General features: G+C 35.0%; 1 protein-coding gene and 1 pseudogene across 1 annotated transcript; both read right to left on the reverse strand.

The window, feature by feature from the left end:
* Positions 1–1379: 1379 nt before the first annotated feature.
* Positions 1380–4783, reverse strand: LOC130417099 (legumain-like). The gene is made up of 11 exons (XM_056742401.1): positions 4655–4783; positions 4293–4389; positions 4079–4176; positions 3601–3682; positions 3443–3513; positions 2950–3025; positions 2467–2529; positions 2001–2070; positions 1781–1899; positions 1583–1684; positions 1380–1479 (listed from the first exon to the last, which is right to left on the reverse strand). Exons 2-11 carry the CDS (start codon positions 4356–4358, stop codon positions 1438–1440), a joined length of 789 nt encoding a protein of 262 aa, XP_056598379.1. The 5' UTR covers positions 4359–4389; positions 4655–4783; the 3' UTR covers positions 1380–1437.
* Positions 4784–18391: 13608 nt separating this feature from the next.
* On the reverse strand, positions 18392–22003 carry LOC130417090 (C-C chemokine receptor type 7-like; annotated as a pseudogene).
* Positions 22004–22913: the final 910 nt, after the last annotated feature.

Genomic DNA, 22913 nt, shown 5'->3' on the forward strand with positions numbered 1-22913 from the left:
TGTAAAAAATAAGCACTGCACACAAGTTTGGCGACTGTTTTATTCTATTGTGCTTTTTGCTTGTATGTTGCTCACTTCACCAGTGATGTGTTGTGTTTTTCATGTAATTTCATTTAAATACCGTTTTCTTAAAGGGATAGGTCACCCAAAATAATGTGTTTAAGTGTATTCAATAATAAAAAGAACATACATTTAGAGGGTTTTAGCTTTCAACAGACGCACAGTTTGTGAAAGTTGATGATGTGATGTTTTTTACATGTGTGTTAAGGCTCATCCTCTAGCAGCTGACTTCTGTAACATGGACAGAATTGACACATATTTTCGACATTAATAGCTTTTCTTTTCTCGATGGAGGCAGAACAGCGAAGCAAACGCAAAGTCTGGTGTTTCAGAACTCCAATATACAGATTACAAATACAAGTATGTATATTATTAATGAGATTAATATTTATTTAGTTTAACACTAGTTCATTGTTTTCAGCTATTACAAGGACAGTCCACCCAAACCTGAAAGTTCTTTCATTTTCTATCTTCTATTTCGTTTGGGATGATATAACTTTCTGAATTCAAACTCATATGGTTGAGTGTTTATAGTTTAAAAGCTTTTCATTGGACAGATCATCTGATGATAAATAGAAAGGATTGATGTATTCAGAACTGTTGATTCATATCGGTTGAAGTTATCAAAGCTTATATCTTCTAAATGTGAATTTTGTCAATTGTTTTCAAACATACTAACTAAGATATTCATACTAAAGCCAAATAACTTTAATATGTGATTAACTGTCAGTTGTTAAGAAACAAACCCAATCTGTTGTCCAATATGCAAATGAAATATTTATGGAGTTATTTAATGAAAGACGACATTCTTTATGTTGCCGAAAATCTTTTTAACAACTGACATTGCAATGAAAGCGCAGCAATATTTAGCTGCACCTGCTGCTGATTCTTTTCTATTACTTCAATATGAACCACTATCACTTTAATCAAAACTTTATTTGTGTGATTTTTACTTTACAGTTTAGCAGACATTGGTTTTGCTGCAATATATTTACATTAGGATGATTATTGGTTTCCACATCAACTTGCTTGTTTATCCTAATTCTAAATTGATCAAACTGAGATCTTAATGTACCGTAAGACATTAAAGAAGCTCACACTGTGATTTTTAGGCCCATTCCAGTTTTATTGTTGAAGTTTCAAGCTCTATTTGATCAAAAACATGCAGCATTGGTCAACAGCAGAATGTTTTTTTTTTAGCATATATTCAACGCAAAACCAGAAATTTTTGTTTAATGATTTATTTGAATGATAACGTGTGTTATGCTTCAATCAGTTTAATTCTAATCATAAATCTAGAGAAACAAACACAAGAGCTCTTCCGATTACACTTTCTTGCGTTGTTTTCTTCAAAAACAGGCCGAGCAGTTTAGCTGTTTACTTCTGCAGAAACTCATTAAGGAAATGCTTCGTCGCGTCCTAAAGGCAAAAAATAAACATTAATGTGACTGTGTGTGCTTCAATCGTGTTTTGTTAAAATAATAACAATGAGTTATGAGTTAAACTTTTGAAAGTTTAATACCAGTTTCCCAAAAAAGCAGGGACAGGCACCAGGATTCTCCTCTATGTGTTTAGATTGTTTGTCCTTCGACAGATCATCGAATGTTTGTGTTTCATAGTCAGCCTGTGAACAAAAACACATATTTGTCATGTCTGCTTTGTGAATGAAATGAGATCAGAAGAATTTTATCCTATAAATGCATCAGCAAGAAGCACAAACCTGATCAAGGAAGTGCAACCAAGTAGATGAGAATTTATCAGAGAGGAAGACGTCTATCTTCTTGTTATAATCAGTGGGAGTGATCTCAGTACCTCGAGAACATGAAGCCAACACAAAGACTGCATGGATGACAGATTCAGAAAAGATGAAAAAAATGGATTATAGACACAGAACTTTCAAATAAAAACCACCGTGAGCCTTATAAGGGAGCTTAACTTGCCTTTCTCATTGTCAGTCAATTGGTTTTTGAACAAGTTTGCAGAATAACTGCTGTCCACGAATATGATCATCTGCAGAACAAAACATAATGAAGATATTTAAAATGACCAGCAGTTCATTCTCTTTAAATGATCTTTAAAATGATAAGAGATCTTTGCTCTCATTTAGGTTCAATATGTTATTAAACAGAAGGGGTGCTTCATCTTTACTGTCTATCATTGCTCCTGTGGTGTTGCTTGATGATTGTTCTGTATGTTTCAATGGCTGAATCTTTTAAGATTATATACAGATCATCATCATCATTTGAATAGTGCTTTATTGTGTATTGCTGTAGCCAAAGCGCTTTACAATCATATGAGGGGAAGGAGTTCTTAATATTGAAGTGATAATTCATTAGAGCATTTGCCCATTTACACAAGTTGTGTAGAATCTCTTTATTAAACATATGTAAATATGAATTGATGTACCTTGGAGAATTTATTGTGGGCAGTCATGTTCTGAATTGCTTCAATGAATTCACTGGCATGAAGCTGTCATAGAAAAACAGAATTAATGTTATAGAAGTCAACAGGTTGTCATATTTAAACACAACAGGTCTATGTCTTAATCCATGTGTTCACATATAACATCTTGAACCCTGAAATAACATCTTAACTCATAATTAATCTTTGCTTTTCACTATATTATATATACAATATATAAAATTTTGAATCAGTTTGGTCATTAGAATGCTGCTTTGTTTTAAAAGTGAATCACTAAATGACTAAACTATTGACAATAAATGATGGTTATTTTATATCATAACATTATGGCTCATTATTACACATTTAGTCATTTAGCTTTTATCCAAAGTGACTCGAAAAACTATTATTATTATTATTATTATTACAAATATAATGTTTATCGTGTCCCTCCTAAAAGTCTCTCGAGTCTTTGCTTTTCATACTTACAGACTCCTCAGGAAATTCAAACGTGCTTTCCGTCCCTAGACCGGTCATGTAGATGTAGATGTTGTCATCTTTACAACTGCATTAAATAAAAATTTTAAGATGATTATTTATTTTAGCACTTTATTTTACAGTCCTGTTATCCATGTACACTAGTGTGTAACTGTAATAACTATCCCTAAACCCACCTCTAAACTTATACCTGACCCATATTAAGTACGTGTGGTTATCATTATTTTGTTGGGTATAAGAACTATAAGTACACTGCAAAAGGTCATGTACTGTAAAACGTGCAACCATGAGAACAGTTTCCAAAATCTAAGTTGATCAAACTGCTTTTTGACCTGCAAGTGGTGCTGTCACTTAACATATAAAACCTATATATGTAGATATACACACACACACACGCACACACACACACAAACACACGCACGCGCAGACACACACACACTTTCTGTATAGCATTGAAAGATTTCTTCTGAATAGACAAACAGACCTGTCTATGACTTTCTTATTAGTGCACTCATTCCCTTGAAGAACATTCAGGAAGTTCTGTGGGGTCACATCCTGTAAAATCATTTTTTTCATAAGTCAAAATAGTTTTCAGATATTGAATATAAACATCAACATAATATTTGACATTACAAACGTTACCTTTCCAGTGTAATCCTTCAGAACTCCTTTATACACGTTTTCATTACCCAGTACACTGAGAATGCGTTGCTTGTGGTGGTTACTGCAGGTAGAGAAAGAGAAGAAAAGTGTGAAATACAATTTCCAACAATCTGTTTTCTATATTCTATGATCACTTGTTTGCAGAACTGATAAAACTATTTATTTCATTTCTAAAACTTTTTTTAAACAGACTTCTGTACTTTACACTTACACTGCACTACACTTGATGTGTTACATGACAATAAATATAAAAGGAAAAAGTCTAACACACTTATAAGTGTTTTTCTAATGACTGGAGCAGTGATGGTGAATTTGACTGAATTTACTGTATAGTATCTATTTCTCTCTGAGAAGCTAATGTGTCAGGGCTCCATTACACTGTTGTTTCATAAACAGGTTAATGTTTAGCAGTGACTATTACATTCAACCACGATACAAAACTGAAAATATTACTCACTTGTGATTATCAGCGATGTCATCATACATCATCGTCACAATCTGATCATCAGGAATTTCTTGTCTCTTAATCAACTGATAGTGACAGCACACATTGGCCTGAAACACAAATGAAACAAATGATTTCCATGTGTATTTACAGTCATCACATACAAGCTGAAGGACAGCACACATAGAGGATTCATTATCATGAAAATGACAAAACAAGCACGGACCTGATGTTTGTAATTTTTCCAGCCCTTTGAGCCGGCGACAAGGAGAACCCATTTTTTTCCAGACATTTCTTGATCCTTTTCCAAATAATGTTGCGTTCTGAAAACCAAAGAGAAGATCACAATAAGTAGACTTTGTGTTATAAAGTTTAGCACAAAATTCAGCTTTAAACTTTACAACACTTAAGAGTTGCTTTTGTTAAAAAAGTCCTGAAATATCAATCACTCATCGTAATGTGAAAACTACTTGACATTAACTTGTTCAATAAATGTTTATGTTTCTAATTGTCCTGATAAAATCTGAATGCTACAAGTGTTACTCGAGATTGAGAGAATAAAGTTAAGAAGAATGTTGTCCATCATACCTGCGTTGAGTATCAGGTGTGTGTCTGTCCAGTGGTTTTCAGGTGTTTTAGTCTGATAATCTCTGTCTTTATATAGGCAGTAAACTGCGCTCATTTGAGATGGTGGGTGGAGAATACAACGGGTCGGAGCGGCTCTTCACATTATGCAATACTTTGATTGGCAGTTACTTCCTTTTATTTCATCTATTATCAGCATTATTTAGACATAAACATAAATGTGCACTTCACAATTATTACAAAACTACAATTTTACTAAAAAAATATTTTTTAAATGCATTACGAACAACAAAAAAAGACTAGATGGGAACTCCTTTAATATTCTTATTATTTAATTATTTAATTAATATACGAGTCTGACTTTTTTAAGCTTCAGTTAAATTTCAACAGAAATTAGTAGAAAGCCTATGAGTATCCCTCGAAGGCAAATATAATCGACGTAAAATATGCAGACAATGAAGACTGTCACAGACATAGATCATAACTCATTGAGACATTACCAAAACTCAGTTATACAGCATGGCATTTTAATGATCTCTTCTTTCCTGTAGCTAGTGGTAAGAGCATTGTGTTAACAACGCAAGGTTGTGGGTATAAATGTATAGGTTAATGCAATGTAAGTCGTTTTGGATAAAAGCGTCTGCAATACGTAAATGTAACTGCATCATTATCTCATGTCAAATCTTAAAAATGTTGGTAAAAAATGGACAAACCCACTGCTGGGCTAAAAAAAACCAGCATTGGTTAATTTCTGCCCAATGGTTGGGTTGATCCTTTTTATACCCAATTCTGCATAGATTGAAATAAATGAAACTTTTTTTAGAGGGATCACATCAGATCCTCACACACACATGATGAATGAATGAATTCCCAGACATCCTTTAGAAACAACTTCTATTTACTGAGCAATTTCATCTCACTCTGAAACTTGTTCTATTAAAATGCTTCTGTTTATTGAAAAATTGCTTTAAAAATTAAACTAAAATTAATACAACGACAAAATATATTAATTTATCTACAAGAACACTACAAATAAAACGATAATAACTGTACTGATAATAGCAATTTCATCTCACTCTATTAAATAAACACTATTAAAATGCTTCTGTTTATTAAAAGTCAAATAAAATAATGGAATAAGATGGTTTTCATCAAACTAAATGATAATTAAAATGCCTGAGAAAAATGCACATAACAAAACTGCTTTAAAAACTTAACTAAAATTAATACAAAAACAACAAGAACACTACAAATAAAACGATAATAACTGTACTGATATCCTGCAATAAATCCGGTAATTGTTCAATGTCTATAATGTTTAGGAATAAATCTCATTTTGAAACTATAGATTGTGTTGAAGTCATTGAAATTTGGTGCTGAAGACTGAAATAAAACGTGTCTATCCCATACATTTTATATTAATGGAAATGAATTAGTTAATTTTATAAAATATAATCTCATTTCATTTTCCAAATAATGCACAGATTTGTTCTATAAATATAACAAGTATAAAATAAATGAATTAAGACTACCTTTATTATAAAACAGCATCTCCTGCTTACTGGGTTTCAAGTGTTCTTGATGTTTATTGACCTGCAATGAAGTTATCAATGAAAAGAGGTTTGTGGGTGTTAGAACAATGTTCATTTTCCAAACATTTTTTTCTTTAAAAATCTATTAAAAAAACTTTCATTTAAAAAACTTTCATTTAAATATCTTCCTGTCCTACTGTCCAGAATATCTGCATGATATTGAATGAATGAATGAATGAATGGAGGAAGTTTGAAAGTAATATACATTTTAACTAGGCAGTTAAAAATCTTCAATATTGTTTTAATATAGATTAGAAACTTATTTTGTGTAGTGAAAAATATACTTTGCAGTTTTGAGTGATGTACGTAATCAAAAATATGATAGAATGTATGTAAACTGTGTAGTTATCTGATTTGTCTGTGGGTTAGAGGTTCTTAAGAAACAATAAATATCGAATAATTCATATACATATGAAGAGTTTCCAAAATGAGATAATGAAAAATGATGTTTTTAGTATTTTATCATGTTTTATTGTGTTAGTTCGGTGTATTTTTTGGTTATTATGGCTGAAATTAAAACAAACCATCAACAGTTTGATTGATATTGATTGGAAAGCACATTGAGAAAACATTTTCTTTTGGAAATAAACTCTTCATATATAAATATATATATATATATATATATGCATACATACTGTAGACCAATACTGTATGTTGGTATACATATATGGGCATGCACATACTATACTGTGAGTGTGACACATCTGATGGATTTGTCTCCAATTCCAGCGAAATTTTGCTGAATATCTGGAACAGGATTTCTCAGTTCCTCAGAGTTACATGTTGTGTCATATGGAACATACTGTACTGGAGTAAGACACAACGGATGAAACTTCACTGAAACAGCCCACATGAATCACTGATTGTGAAATGAGAACATAGACATGTGAAAACATGGACTAAAGGACTAAAGCAGCGCGTTGCAGCACATCTTCTGTTCGTGTGTTTACATGTTAATATTTTGTGATAAGTGGTCTACATAAGATAAAACCAGAGACAAATTGAATGAACAAACAAAGCATTTGAAATGAAGTTTGATAGTAATATGCATTACGAAAGGCAGTTAAATGAAACTTCTTTAGATAAAACCTGTATTTTGTGTAGTGGGAAATATATTTTTATTTACTGAACTGACATTATAGAAAAAATATACTAATGTCTGTAAACTGTGCAGTTTTGATGACCTGCAATTATTTAAAGTTTAGAAAGTTTATTTATAGTTTTATGTGGTTTTGATAAATATTAATCAATAATTATTCAACATTACCTTATTTTAAATTGATGATAAACACCAACCTTTTCTAATCCAGAAAGTAGAGAATAATTCATGGTTTAAGTCTTCAATGAATGCTAAGACTCTTTTTTACTTACATTTTATAAAAAGTCTGATTCAACTTCTTCTGTGGTGTAGAGGTAAAAACTAAAATACAATAAGCTACAATATCAAAATAATTGCAATAGTTGTAAAGTGCAGTTCTTCAGAAGCTCAATATTCATATTGAATAATTACACATCCATACGTTTGGACACACACGTGTTCTCATTTCACAATCAGAGGAATGTGTGTGGGCTGTTTCACTGAAATTTAGCTGGAAATGATTCAAATGGATGTGTCATGGTTAATGTGTTTCTTTGTTCTTTGTGATCATTACATGTGTATGTTCACACGAACCAAGATGTATTCAGACACTTTCAAGATTTCTCACGTTTTCACAGTTCACTCGCTTTAGTTTAGAAAATAGTAATAAAATTGGACAAGAAAGAGTTTAAGTGCGTAAGAACAAATGTATCTTGATAATGTCCATCCTTCTGTTAGACTGTCTCACATGATTGAGGTTGAATAGCTGTTAGCTGTTACATTTACTTTCACAATAAGGTAAAACCAATTGAGGGCAACCAATGACTAATCCATCATTATTTTATCTGTGGTGTAAAAGGTCATATTAGCAATAAAACCACATCAAACTTGAGTTTCTTATTGATTTAGGCAAATCGCATGTGTTTTGATATGGTGTGCAAAAGTATATGTACAATAAACACAATAACTGAACGCATAACGCTTTCTGATCAGTGAAACTGTCAATCTCTTCAAAACCTCTGAACATTCTTTCATCGTGTGAAGCATCACGTGCTAAATGATCCATTTAGATTTCAGTTCATGGGGGAAAAGATTTCTTGTGTTGAAAGATGTCCTCATTGAATACATTTTGTGCCAAAGCACAACAGCATGCCTATTATTGACATATTGTCTGTTTATTAGTACTTATAAAGCACATATTCTGCATGACCTCTACATCCCTGATCCAACCCAATCCCTAAACCTAATAACTGCATAACTAAATATTAATAAGCAACAAATTAAGAGTTAATTGGGGGAAAAGCCATAGTTAATGGTTTGTTCATAGTGAGGATTGTCCCCTATACTGAAGTGTGACCAAAAACTGTAAAGAATCACATTTGTGTTGTGTGGGAATTGCGTTGCTTTAAATGTTGCACCCTTGTCCAATGAACCGGATCCATCAAAATGTATTTTATTTAGGCGACTGAATCTACAGTGTTATGATGTATGATGTATGATGCTCCTGAAATAAAACTCAAAGGTGGTGTAGAGGTAAAAAAACCAATAAGTTGCAATATCAAAATAATTGCCATGGTTGCAGAATCGCAGTTCTTAAAAGCAATATAAATAATGAATAAATACATACAGTATACACACACATACAGCATGCCTGTCAACACATATAAAACACATAGAACAAACTGTCCTGTGATTGTGACACATCTGATGGATTTCTCAACGTTTCCAGTGAAATCTCGCTGAAGCAAAAGGTCCAGTTCTAATCATTTGGAGGCCCGAGGCAAAGCTGATTCTAGAGGCCACCCACACGACTCACATACCCTCCACTTCTCAGGAAAAATAAAGATATATAACACTGTAAAAAAAAGTAGATGATCTTATTTAAAGTCTGTTTCAATTTGAAATTGCTCTGAACAAATTTTTTATTTTAATTTAATGGTAATAAATAATAGGATTATTTAAAACAAATATTATGCATGTATTATAAATCAAAGAATACTAAATGATTTTTTGTTTGAGTTCATATTTTGAAACTTCGTCTTCATTGGTTTTAAATGCAAACTGGGTACTTTTGAGTTCTTTGCTTTAAGACTTTCCTTTCTTAGTATGGCTTTTTACAGATTAATTACTCATAATTGATGATTGAAGATTGAATGTTTAAGACCCATGATTTTGAAGCTTCTGTCCCATGATTTATATGATCACAAATAAATGGTTAAGTTCTATGATCGAGAATCTTTTCCCCATTAGTGACTTTCTGCTTTTATTTATTTATTTATGTTACAGATCACTGAATCACCCTTTGGATTGCTGAAGAGGGGCCAGGTCTCGCTTATGAGAGAAGCATAGCCATTCAGTCTTAAATACAGATCATATAACAAGTGTGCTGTCTGAAACTAAGAGAATTAATATTCACTTTTGGGAGGAGGAGAAATATGTTGATACAGAAGGGATAGAACAAATTCTAACAGAAGAAAAAAAAGACTGGTACATGAGTCAACTGACACAAAAGCGAAATTTAGACTCTGATAAACAAAATCATATTGCTTATATAGTAATGTTTTGTGAGATCTGCTAGAGGTAAACCCTGAATGCTGTTGGTCCTCACAGAAAGGTGTGTGTGTAAGAGTGCATGAGACGTTTAGGTAAACAGGTATATTATACCTCATAGTATAAAAAAAGAAATTAATTTAGATAATAATAATAATATAGTTCAAAATAATTATCATGATTATTCATATATTGTTAAAGACATATCAATATAAAATTATAAAATATTTAAACGTTATTTGGAAATGATTTATGCACAATTTTTCAATATTAAGCCTATAATGAATTATGGGCTTCATTAGTGATAAGGATTGTATGATCTTTGTATTTGAAATATGAAATGGGTTGGATTTGAACCCAAATACAGGCAAATGAAGATATTCTAGAACATATTTTATAACTCAGTTCTACAGCCCTCATATAGTAATCCTTGTGCTCCAAATAATAATGAAACACCTATAATATATATTTCTGAGAGGTGTTCCTTCTAAACCTTTATTTAATGAATCATCTCACGTAAACCAACAGAATTACAAACTTGAGCTTTATTAAATCCTAACAGGCAGAGTACTTTCATTATGTTATTTAAGAGGCTCCTCTGAAGGACGTTTTTTGGAAAAGTTGCAAGATTGAACTAAGAGTTTATTTGAGACAATTAACTGTTGTGTATGAAGCTACATATTCACAGTGGCACAGACGAGGACCTCAAGAGAATAAGTAAGCCAATCGATCCCGAGGCAGCTTTATGAATAATCATCTTCACAATTGTCAAGTGGACACCACCAGACTGACACATGCTGTGGGGAACTGCCCAAGTGTGTAAGACAGTTGGCCACTGAAATTCATTATGAATCTACACAGTACATGGACACATTTCACAGTGAGTCAATTTGATCTAATAAATTATGTGATAGAGGGTTTTCTAAATATGGAGATGTCATGTATCACGTCAAGATTTTTAGTGCATTTTCTAATAGCTCCATTAGTTTTGTTAAATTTCAGAATGCAGCAAAGTCAGCTACACCAAAATATTTTTCTGACCTGATCTTTATACACTTTCATAGACCTAGTTTATTTTCATCAATACATTCAGTAATTCATCCGAAATCCCATTCTTTAAGCATCCGTCATCTGAGCTCTTTGAGAATTTATTTTTTACATTTTTTTTGATTAAGTGAGTGCTATCTTATCTTCTTTCGTCTCACAACTCTCAGACCTGTCTTATAATTTGCTGTCCAGTCCATTTGTCTTGTACAATTTCCAACATGTTTCTTTAATGAAACTTTCTGATTTTGTTGGTTTGCATCATTATTTGGCACTATTTATCCCCCTTTTAATTATGCAGTTATAACCAATTTATAATTGATTTGTAAAGTATTTATTAATCCTTAATTAACACATTTATAAATGCTTTATGAAGGGAACCTGTAAAGTGTTAGCGTTTCAAGTTCGCGTTTATTTTATTTATAAAAACAACGATCGTTGAATAAGTGCTGTACAGGGGTATAAGTATAATTTAGGATAAACAATAAAAACAGATAATAGCTGAAAAAGAATGAAAAAAAAAAATGAAATACGGATAAAGGCCAACAGAAAAAATTAACTGTACGGCCCAAATGTTCTCAAGCAATGTCATAGGCTAAAGAGAATAAATAAGTCTTCAATCTAGTTTTAAAATGCTAACGAGGGAGAGGATCTTATGGCATCTGGAAGTTCATTCCTGTCATGATTCCTCTATCATGTCATGTTTATTCTTGCTCTTGCAGTGGAGTCATGGCATAGCCTTAGGGTTTCGTGTGAGAAGGACATGGCTTTGTTTATATATTGGCTAGCCATGTGCTTTCTCATGTCTCGTCTGTGTTTCCCGCCATCTCGTTTCCTCTTTAACTTTTCCTGAGTGTTTAATCCCTGCACCTGCTCCCTATTAATGATCCTGTGTAGTTCTCCCCTATATAATGCCTTCTCGTCTCTTGTCCTGTGCTCATTCGTTTTGTATTACTACTTGTTTAATGGGTCTGTAAGTGGTCTTGGATATTGCTCTTGCCTTACCTAGTCCTGTATGTATTTAGTGTTAGTCCTGTCTAAGTCAAAGTTTATATATTTTTTGTTAGTTACTCTGGTTACCTGTTTTGTCCCCCTCGTGGGAAGTGTTTGTTTTGTAGACATTCTTAGTTTAGTTTTCCCCCATCAAGGGTGTTTGTTAATCCCTTCAACGCTGCTGCCTGCGCTTGGGTTCTTCCCCTGAAATCCGTGACACATTCCTTTGTTTGGATGCTACTACTGCAAAACCTCTATCGGCCTCTTTAAGCAGGACCAGGGAACAGAGGGAGCAATTGATTACCGGAGCGAAGAGATCTTACCACAGAATGTGGTTTAAGCAGGTAAACAATGAACTGGTGTGCTGACCCATATAGAGTTTTAAAAACCAACATCAAAACCTTGAAATCAATTCTGTGTTTAACTGGCAGCCGATGCAAAGAAATGAGCACAAGAGTAATGTGCTCCCTCTTCTTATTATCCGTAAGCAGTCTAGCTGCCACATTTTGTACCCGCTGCAAGCGACTTATGGAGGAATGAGATAGACCCCTATAGTGAGTTATAGTGATGAAGCCGCCATGTAATAAGTGAGTGGATCACTACTTCTAAGTACTTCTTTGAGAGAAATTGTTTTAGTTAAGCGATAGATCGGAGATTAAAGAAGCTTCAATTAAACAACAGAATATATCTGCTTATCAAATATTAAGTCAGAATCAAAGACGACACTTAGATTTTTGACTTTGTTTTGTTATGTAAGATATTTGGGACCTAGTTGGTTTACAATCTCTGTGACACACATTGAAGATACAAAAGCAATTGCTTCAGTAATTTTCATGATATAAGCAAAGAAAAGAAAAACGAAAGCAAAGGACTCAAAATGGAACCTTTGGGGACCCCACATGCGATCCGTGTTGATGATGAATTGTACTTACCCATTTTAACTGAGAATGTTTGACCTTTGAGATATGAGGAAAACCATTTTGATGCAACCCCCTGAATGCCTCCCAATTAGATGTAGGGATCTGCTGCACTAAGATCCAAAAGAAGTAGGCCTATGATAACTCCGTCCCGGGATTCAAGAAAGGGTATCATTTCTTACTTTCAACAAAGCAGTCTTTGTAATGTGGAATAGCCTAAAATCTGACTGAAACTTATCAACCATGTTGCATTCAGACAATAGAGACCTGTGAGAATCACAGAGCAGGCCTGTCTCAAGCATGTAACATTTAGTGCTGGTAAATTATTGGTCAAATACACAAAAAGAATGCGGAAAAATCACACTGACCACTTAAGGTGAATTATTAATGAAACCAACGTATTGAATTTGTGTGAAGGGTAAAGGATCGCAAATGCTGTCCATCTCTCCTAAATGAATCATCGTCCTATATGCATTATGTTGGTTGCCGTGCAAAAATGTAACATCAAAAACTGGTTCTTAACCAGCCGTGAAAGGGACATTGGTGAAAATAAAAAAATCAGAAGACGTTTCTCGTGCGATAGTTTCACGTGCGCACGCGAAATGTTTTTAGTGCTCACGAGAACCTTTTTGCGTCCTCACGAATTACTGTGTGCCTGTTATGCATAAAAAGGCAGTAATGCATGAAGACAGTAACTTTAAAAAAGCCAAATTCATTATAGACAGTTTAGGTCTAGGTTTAGGTTTGTTTGTATAATACAAATAAGTGGTATGGTGGCATTCGTTGACGAATCGGTTATATCTTAAGATCGTATAGTGTTTGTCCATTGTCCTACAGACCGGCAGGCAGCCTGGCTAAGATTAGAGGATTCTCGGCCAGATTTTACCCCGATTTCCGCTCCCGAGAATCTTTGAAGAAATCGGACACAGAACCTCGATCGGGCCCGAGGTTCGGCCCAGATTATTACGTAATGTGACCCGATCTGCTCCGAGAGAAATCTTAGCCGCCCCGGTCATATCAAACATGTTTGATATTTAGGGTTTTAAATCGGGGTGATGACGTTGGTACTTTAGCTACAGACAATGAGCGACAGATATGCAAGATGACGGAGATGACTTACAGACCTTTACAAATGTCGAAAAGCTCCTTCGAGTGTAGGGGAGAGCGGGGCACGTTGTCACACTTTTCGCATTGTGTAACATTTACTGAGCACCATTAATCACAGCAGTATAAATGTTATACCAAATGAAAGAATGACGTCTTGGGCACATAATTTGTATTCATTACATTTGCATATCTTATCTCATTTGGGAGTTGTAGACGGTTGAATAGAGGATGTGCACTTGTGACAATTTGCCCCATCGGCGGGTAAGTTGCCACACTAGATTATCTAAAAATAAGAACACAACTTCTTAATTGTGAATATTGATTTTCATTTTTATATTCAAACCAGAACTGGAAATATAAACAATCATGCCTAGAGAATTCGATAAAACAATTATTTCAAGCCAAATTGTACACATTTCAATCAAAACGCATTACTTTTAACTTTTAACTCAAACGTTCTCTAATCAGATCCATTCTGATATGGTCGGATGTCCTCTGGAGTTGGTAGCCTGCTGTCAGCCATAGCATTGCTGGGTCAGGGTGAGCTGGTGGAAGCAGAAGCATAACTGGGCATGCTAGACAGAGCAGAGTTGGTGCTGGGGCCTGGCAGGGCAGCGTTCTGAATAGGTCGATCTGTGACGTTGGATGGTGCAAACTTGGTTTCCAGAAATACATCTCTGTTGTAAAGTTGAACCCCAGCCACCCTAAAGCCAACCTGAATGTCCAGGGGGTTGCAGCCAGAGGATAGGCAATTGCCACAATCCCAGGAATGTCATAATTTGACATTGTCCTCCCTGGGATGTTCCTCATCCAGGAATCACAAGCGCTTTTGATGCGCCTATTTAGTGGCCTGTAGACAGACCTGTCTTATGGTCGGAGCCGATGTCTATGATGTCTATATATATTTGTACTGGGGCAAGTTGTCAGATGTGACGACTTGCCCCAAAGTCATTGAGACAACTTGCCCCAAACTGACATGTGTGGTAAAGGTGGCTAAATCTTAAGGTTAGCTCAACATAGCACGTCAACTAAAGTATCAAAAGACATGTTATTGTCTCCTCTATTTTGTGCAAAATAATAATTTTAACAAATCTCAATAAAATGTAAGGAAGGAGGCGGGAACCGGCAGACATTAAACATTTATTAACAGTCCCCTCACGGACGACCGCCGGCGAAATAACATAAACATAAATACAAACACAAGTTCGGGCCCGGTCCTCTCTCTTCGACGGTCCGGTCGCTCGTTCCTTTTATGCTCCCATCTCCTACGTGATTCGAGCCCGGTGTGCGCACAGCTGGCGCTAATTCACAATTACTCACCGGACTCGAACCACGGTCTCGCCCCGCCTACTCTACTACAATAATTTTTATCATTCATATCTAACAAAGTTGTATTGCATAAAATATATAGTGCCAATTTTTTACTTTTTACGCAGAAAAATAAGAAAATCGTGCTAATATCAGATGAGAGCGATCTTGACCACATGTGAACAGGAAATTGACTATAGAAGAAGAAGTCACACAAACCGGCTATTTGATTTCTGAGATAGAGCCTCTAGTGTTGGAGTTATGGACAGTGTGAAAACTTACCCATGTGACAACTTACCCCGCTCTCCCCTATATTGTATGCATGGAGGAACAACTTGAGGCAACAACATGATCGTCTTTATAATGTATCCTAAAAAACATACCACAACCGCATAGATAAGGAAAAGATCTGGGCAGATGTCGCGTCGGGTTTAAATGTAAATTAACTGCTAACGCGCAGCTTGTAGTTTCGTTCAACAGATTGTTATTTGTCTATAGGCACAAATACATGCGTTTATGTGTTTGTTTTTATGCTGTATCCTATAATCACATTGAATCATATCACATAAACCCCTTAAAGCGGTTACTATCTCCTTTTACAAAACTGCATTATATGATCCTATGGATATTTAAAATATGTATATATTTATTTGTACACTGGTGAGTCGTTTAAGAATATAAATAAAATAATCTCCCAAGATTCTTTTTATATGAGTGTTGCAACCAGATTTTTTTATCTTTCATGATTTTAAAACTCCTGTAGTCGGTTTCGCATAGACATGCCCTCATCGGTTTATATATATTTTTCCCCGGTCTAGAATATAATTTAACATGTTGTTAATTCAGTTACTTATTAACATGTTTAGAGTAAATAATATTGATATTACAGATAAATACTGTTATGGTTGCGTTCTGTTATATTCTGTTCATTATGTATATGCATATTATTTACGATAAATGTGAAACAATAGCTTCTCTAAATTTAACTGTAAGATATGGTTACTCAGATCATTTTGATAACTGACCTTTTGATAGATGTGCACCTAACAGTGATTGCAACTGCACTGATTTAAATCTGGACACTACATTATTAAGACCCTGTTAGTTTATTTATTATTTAATGTACTTTTATTTCTAAACGGACACCTCTGCCTGTGAGGATACAGTTTGATGGTTAATAACTATGACATTCATCTGACTTCAATACACTACATAAAACCGACAAACCTGTCTCTTTGTTATTTGTGCTCTGACCGACACCCAGGGGGGTTTCCTCAATTTCATGACATCAAAATCTAACCTCTATAACAATCGTGTCTTGTTTTATCCTGTCGTGGGTTTTCTTCACTGCCGCTGCCTGCAAATGGGTTCTTTCACACAATTCTTGACAAATATCTATTTTGGCAGCAAATAATGTTGAAAAATGTAGAAATTTCAACAAATCACCATTATTGTGAAAATATTATAATGGCTTTGGCTACTATAAATGTTTTCAAAGAGTTTTACTCTCGCATAGTACAACACAAAACATATATGAACATATTTACTGAGTGCTACAGTGTGATAATAAGAAAGACATTTCTAAGAGCGTGTACATGTCTTCTCCTGCCCCAAATCTTACTGTCCTTTTGTTTGTTTCGACCACTGCCCCTTTAATTGTGTGTAGATGTGTACATACAGTTTTTGATAGATGAACTTTTTTAAATGCATTTGTTGAGGATATTAAACACTTGTTTTATTATTGCCCTTATTCCCTTTCATTCAAGTTTGATTTTAAGATGGTGAATATAATTCCACCTTAACACCTTAAATTTGTCTGAACAACAAACATATTCTTAAGCTTTTTATTACTTAAGCCAAGTTTTACATTCAAAAAAACAAATGAACGCATTTTCGAAATCATCTTATATTACTTTCTGCCGTACAGACATTTTTTCAAACCATTTTAAATGTTAAAACACAAAATAAGAAGCTCCTCAAACTTTTTGTAATTTAATGGCCATAATTTATTCTTCTTTTTGTTATATTTTATTTGTTTGTAGGTTAAGATATGTTATATTGTTATTCTTTTTTCTATGTTTTTATTTATTTGTTTTATTTTATGTTTATTGTGTCTTTGCTATTGTATTAATCTTCAATGAAAGAAGATTTTTAGTTTATGTTGTTTATACTTTATATATATTTCTGCATATTTGGAAAGAAGTTTAACGAAAGGAAAAAAACGGCGTTTGTATTAGTTTATTAGGAATGTTCTGCCCTCTAGTGGCCGTTTGTGCTGCACCCGAAACGGCGCGAGGCTTCGACAGAGTTTGTGGGGCTGAACCAGCAGCTTTCGACTTATTTAGTCCTTCATTGACTTTCCCCATATAAAATTGTTTCTTTTGACTACTTTAATAAATCTTCCCTCGTTGAATGAGCCTTTGCGGTTTTCCTTATGTTTTGATGTTGGTGTTCTTAACAATGATATAATAGATTGTATCAGTTTCTGTAGCTATTACGCAGACATCCAAAAATGCGGTTACAGTAATTATATGTCTTTTGTCTTATTTGCTGTAATGAAGAAGCACTTGTAGCTAAAGTCTTTTATTTAAACCTGGAAAGGGCTGCTGCCTGCCTGTCTCCTGACCTGCTATTTTTTTCGATGAATATAATTGTTAGATAGAGCTGTGCACAAACAGGAATATTTATTAATTTATTAAAAAATTAAAAAATGGCCTCTTCTCTTGATGAATGAAAAGTGCAAGGTGCTGAGACCACTGTGTGCGCGTGCCTGCATTAAGGCAAAAAATGTTGTTCCTTAAAGTTATTGTTAGAGGACCCATCAGCTTGTACTGAAGTGAGAAATCTATGCTTTCTGTCCTCTACCCTTTACATCCTCTGTTTGTTTCCAATAAAACATATATTAAAACCCTTTATAAGTGGAGTGATATCAGTATAAATGGGTTGTTCAACATTTCTTCATATAGCCTACAACTTTGCTCAGAGGTGCACAGCTTCATCATTCTGTGATCTTTTTCCACAATTAAGAAGATTCCCAACAAAGAAGATTCACGACAAACTTGCAGATCAACGTTTATTTGCATTTGTATAAAACAGCATTAAAATATAACAATTGGTAACTTCTTAAAAAATCATTTTGTTTAGGGGTAGATAGGAAAAAACAACAGTATGTTTCCAATTGTATTATTTACAACTTTTTACTAATGAACAACTGAAAATAGAAAGTAGAATAAGCATTTAAAAAAAGCGAAGATTATAAACTTTTTAAAGCAAAACCATGCATTTTTTTTAAGCGAACAAAGTATTGTTTTATTTCAGAGCCTTTTATTGATCACTATGGCACCAAGACTTGACCAAATTCATTTTATCAGACCTGGGCGCTGGAAAAATGAAGGTCTGGGCTGTGTTTTCTTCTCTTGCGGTTGGTGTGATTGTGTAGGTGGACGGTTGAGGCGACAGAAGGGTCGGGGCAGGGGAGGAGGGCGTGACGGAGCTTCCGTTGTGATGCTGTGGTGTTAGATAAGACAGGCACATGCACCCGGTGTCAGTCAACAACCTTATGATGTCATTTCTAAACCTTACACCCACCAGAGCGTAGAGCAAGGGGTTGAGACAGCAACGCACATACGCCAGGGCGCGTGTGATCTCTTCTTCAAGGTTGACCCTGTTCCACTGGTCACATGTTGGTTTGGGTGTGGACATTCTGATCAGAAGTACCGCAGTGTAAGGCAACTGAAACAGCAGGAACAGGACAACAAGCAACGCCATGAGACGCAGAGTCCTCTGTCTACGCCAGCATTTCCCACCTGCACGGAGCAACACGCGGCCTATAGCGCTATAGCACAAAACCATTGCCACGCATGGAATGCAAAACCCTGCGATCTTTGCTATTTTGGCCCATAACTTCCATTTACTCACATCTTCCGCCCACACGTCCATGCTGCATAATGTTTTATTAGTACCCATCTCTGTGATTTCAGAAGAGAAGCATAGCTCTGGCAGGCTTAAAATGACAGAGGTCAGCGCCACCCCCGGTGGCAGACAGTGTGCTATAGTACAGCGTCCCAGAATTCAGCTTTCGCACGGCCCTCGTGTGGACCACCACCAAATAACGATCAACGCTAATGCACGCCAAAAGCAGCAGGCCGCTGTAGGTGTTGATAGCGTACATGCTGCGGTTTATCTTACAGAGCCCCTCGCCGAACACCCAAATGTCGTTTAGAGTCTCGGCCGTCTGCAATGGCAAAGTCAGCAGAAGGAGCAAGTCAGACAGGGCCAGGTAGAAGAGAAACACGTCGGTCATGCAGCGCAGACGAAGACGGCGGTACAGCGCAAAGGTGGCAATGACCAGCACGTTTCCAACTATGCCTAAGAAGAAAACAATGAGGTAGATTGTGGTCAGGATCACGGTCGTGATCTGCTTTTGCTCTTTGCTGGCTTCACATGGCTCAATAAAATCGCTGAAGTTGTCATCAGTGTACAGAGGATAATCTGTTGTTGGGCTGTAATCCATACCTGTGAAACATGGTAGAGGAACATCATATCAGTTTAATGTGCTACCTGTGTGAAAGGTTGTTGTCAAGAGGGCCTATACATTTAGATTTACAACGATTTTTCTTGAGGGGTTTCTTTCAACTGGGCCAAGACGACTGGAACGTTAAAACTGTTGTTCTTGCGGTTTTACGCCGCTAGGGGGCGCGCGTGAGAAGTTTCTAAACTATGCCAGGTCAATCCATTAAAAACATGATACCTAAGCCATGACAGATAAATGAATAATACATTTATATATTTATATATATTTATTGTTGTGTTTAAAAAAAATTGTGGTTTTACATGCGCATATATTTTATTTTTCTCATTTATTTAGAAGCGCAGGCGTTTTTTTAGTTGGCTGGTTATTGTTGACTAATGGGGAATGTTTGATTAATATTAGCTGACTTTCTTGCTTCATACGAATGAACCAATGACTGGTATAAATTTAGAGTCCTTTGGACGAACTGAAATATATAAATGTGTGTGTTTTATACGAATACAATTAATGTTGTTAACAATGCGCCGTAGAACCTTTGCTTGCACAAATGTATCTGACAGGCTACTATCTGACAAATTATAATTCTTAATCTTTTTATGTGCAATTATATGGAGTCGTTTTGACAATTGAACGTTTCTGGGACATACATTATACAATAAAATGCTCGCTTTAATCGAATACAAAAACTTTTTCATTGTAAATGCTTCATCCCGCAACGAATCACATGCGATAAATTAATATCAAAAAGTCTAGTCACAGCAACAAATTCCGTAACTATGGAAACTCTTACAACACTGTTGACAGATGCGTCACCCATAAAATGTCACATCTAGTTTCAGGTGCGTTTTGCGGCGAATAAATGCACGAAATATCTTAAATAAAGTGTCACATGAAATTGCAGACGACTCATCTCGCGACTGATCGCGTGTCACAGCCCGACAGTTGTCTGACTTCCACTCGCGCTATCACTCACCATTGCGTGCCAACGCGGTTTAAAACACACTCGTGGGGCACCGGGTGTCTTTATTTGAGCAGAACTGCGATGATAGCTGTATGTGGAAGTGAAGAAGTGTTTTTTGAGATGGATTTATGAGGAAGTTTTGTGATTCTGAGGTTGATACTGACGGTGATGTTGATCCAAGACCTGCGCATCTGTCATTTGAGTTAGTGGAAATACGAATCTACAACTTAACCGTAAGCTTTAACAAATATACATGAAATGTACGATAAATGACGTAATAATATATTTAAGTTATTCAATATATAAGTGCTGTTAAATGTATGATATATCGGTGTTTTTACGGCTTTATTTTAAATCTCAAAGGATAAAATTTATTATTCATGTTTAACGTAAGAGGAGACCTATAAATATATATTTATATTTTATGCCGACAATAAACAACTTTTTGCCTGATTTAGAACGAAAGGTTGCTGCACTATTTAACATTCATTTTAAGCAGGACTTAAACCTTGCATTTACGTGTAAAATACTTAAAAAGTGCTAAAAAAAAGTTAACTATGCAAAATGTTTTATGTGAGGTATACCCAAGAGCTGATATTAGTTCAGTGAGTAATAATAATGACAGACAAGCCAAGTCAAGAATCAAAATGACAGAAATATTGAATATATGATATGATGTTTTGGGGGGCCTTACAATAACAAGCAGAAAAAAAGTTATTATTTATCTTAACAACATTCTCTCAGATGCATATTTTTGCCGTTTTAGGTGTGGCATGCGTTTTCTTTTCTTCATTTAAATGATTATTAAAATTTTACATTTTAGGCCTACTTGTATAGCTCTGTTAGGCTATATAAGCAAATTCTTTAATACATAAAAAATGTAGATAAAGGCACACAAAGAGTTTGTTCTTATGTCTTAATAAATGTTATCTTAGTTTGACTTCAACACTCTCTAATTCTGTATCTTAGGTAAAATGCTGTTATATTTTGTCACATGTGGCAGTTTCTAAACATTGCACCAAAACTAGTACCCGTTACATGTGCTAAAATCATTTCGGTTTGTGGTGACATAAATAATCCACCAAACAAGGGGACACATGACACAATCACACACAGTGTCTCTATATTTGTGCATAAATTGCGTGCACCTGTTAACTATGCCATAACACAGTTTGTGTTCAATCCCTGTTTTTACTCACCTGTGACTGCAGGTCTTCAAGATAAGATATGATGAGTCTTCACTATTCAGACCTCAGTGAGTTGTGTTTGAAGCTGTCTGGTGTTTTGAGAGAAGGATGTACGGCGTGTCACCCTATTTGTGTGTTGACGCCTGGTTGACTTTGCATTGCCCGACACTTCACACCATAACATAGTTAATAAACACGTGTTATCCGTGTAACATTTCTAATATCCTAATTTACAGAAGTCTTTTGTCTTATTTTTGCCATTTGGCACAGCTGAGTGTTTTTAAAGGTATGTTGGGAAGATAGACTGCTGGTGTTTGTCCTCTTTAAGAAGTATTTTTTTATCTTTGAAGAAAGACAATTTATATGACGATAATTTGAATTTGTTGAAATTAATTTGAACTATTTTAATGCGTGCCAGCTTGTTATTTGTCAATGCATTAAATATGACGTATAGATGAAGACTGCATTGTTTTTCAGCTCATGGTCACCTGTTTTCATTTTGACTCAATCATGAGTTCAAACAGCCCAGTTTTTTTCCGAATGCAGTGTGTTAAATTGTTGATATTGTAAGTCTGAAATATTATGAAGAAAGATGTTTTTTTGAACTCATCCTGATCCTCGAGTTGTTCTCGAGTTCAAACGAATGTCATGCTGGTTTCCCTGGTGCATAGACCATGCATATAATGCGGTTAAATGTAGGTTTGATCAGTAGAATCTGAGGTTGACTCTTGTTGGGCGTCACACATTTAAACTGTAGTGTGTAATGAAAGATTGTGTACTTTGCAGAATGTTGCATTGTGACCAGCAACACCTTAAAGGATGTTAAAATGTTCAATGTTTTAACGTCTGGAATATTTGATTGTGATTGGTCAGTTGTGGTGAAATACTGTATTTCTGTGTTATGACCAATGAGCACTTTCTAAGTTTCAGAAAACAAACTCCTACGCATTTGTTGACAAAGGTTTGAAAATGAAATAAGAGCCGGCTGAATAGT

This window comes from Triplophysa dalaica, unplaced genomic scaffold (genome assembly GCF_015846415.1).
Source record: "Triplophysa dalaica isolate WHDGS20190420 unplaced genomic scaffold, ASM1584641v1 Contig13, whole genome shotgun sequence".
Classification (NCBI taxonomy): Eukaryota; Metazoa; Chordata; class Actinopteri; order Cypriniformes; family Nemacheilidae; genus Triplophysa; species Triplophysa dalaica.

Coding starts and splice junctions, on each gene's coding strand:
- LOC130417099 (XM_056742401.1), bottom strand. CDS start 4,358: ATGTCTGGAAAAAAATGGGTTCTCCTTGTCGCCGGCTCAAAGGGCTGG. Junction 2,071..2,466: donor CCCACAATAAATTCTCCAAG/GTACATCAATTC, acceptor TTTGTTCTGCAG/ATGATCATATTCGTGGACAG. Junction 1,685..1,780: donor GGTTGCACTTCCTTGATCAG/GTTTGTGCTTCT, acceptor TTTTGTTCACAG/GCTGACTATGAAACACAAAC.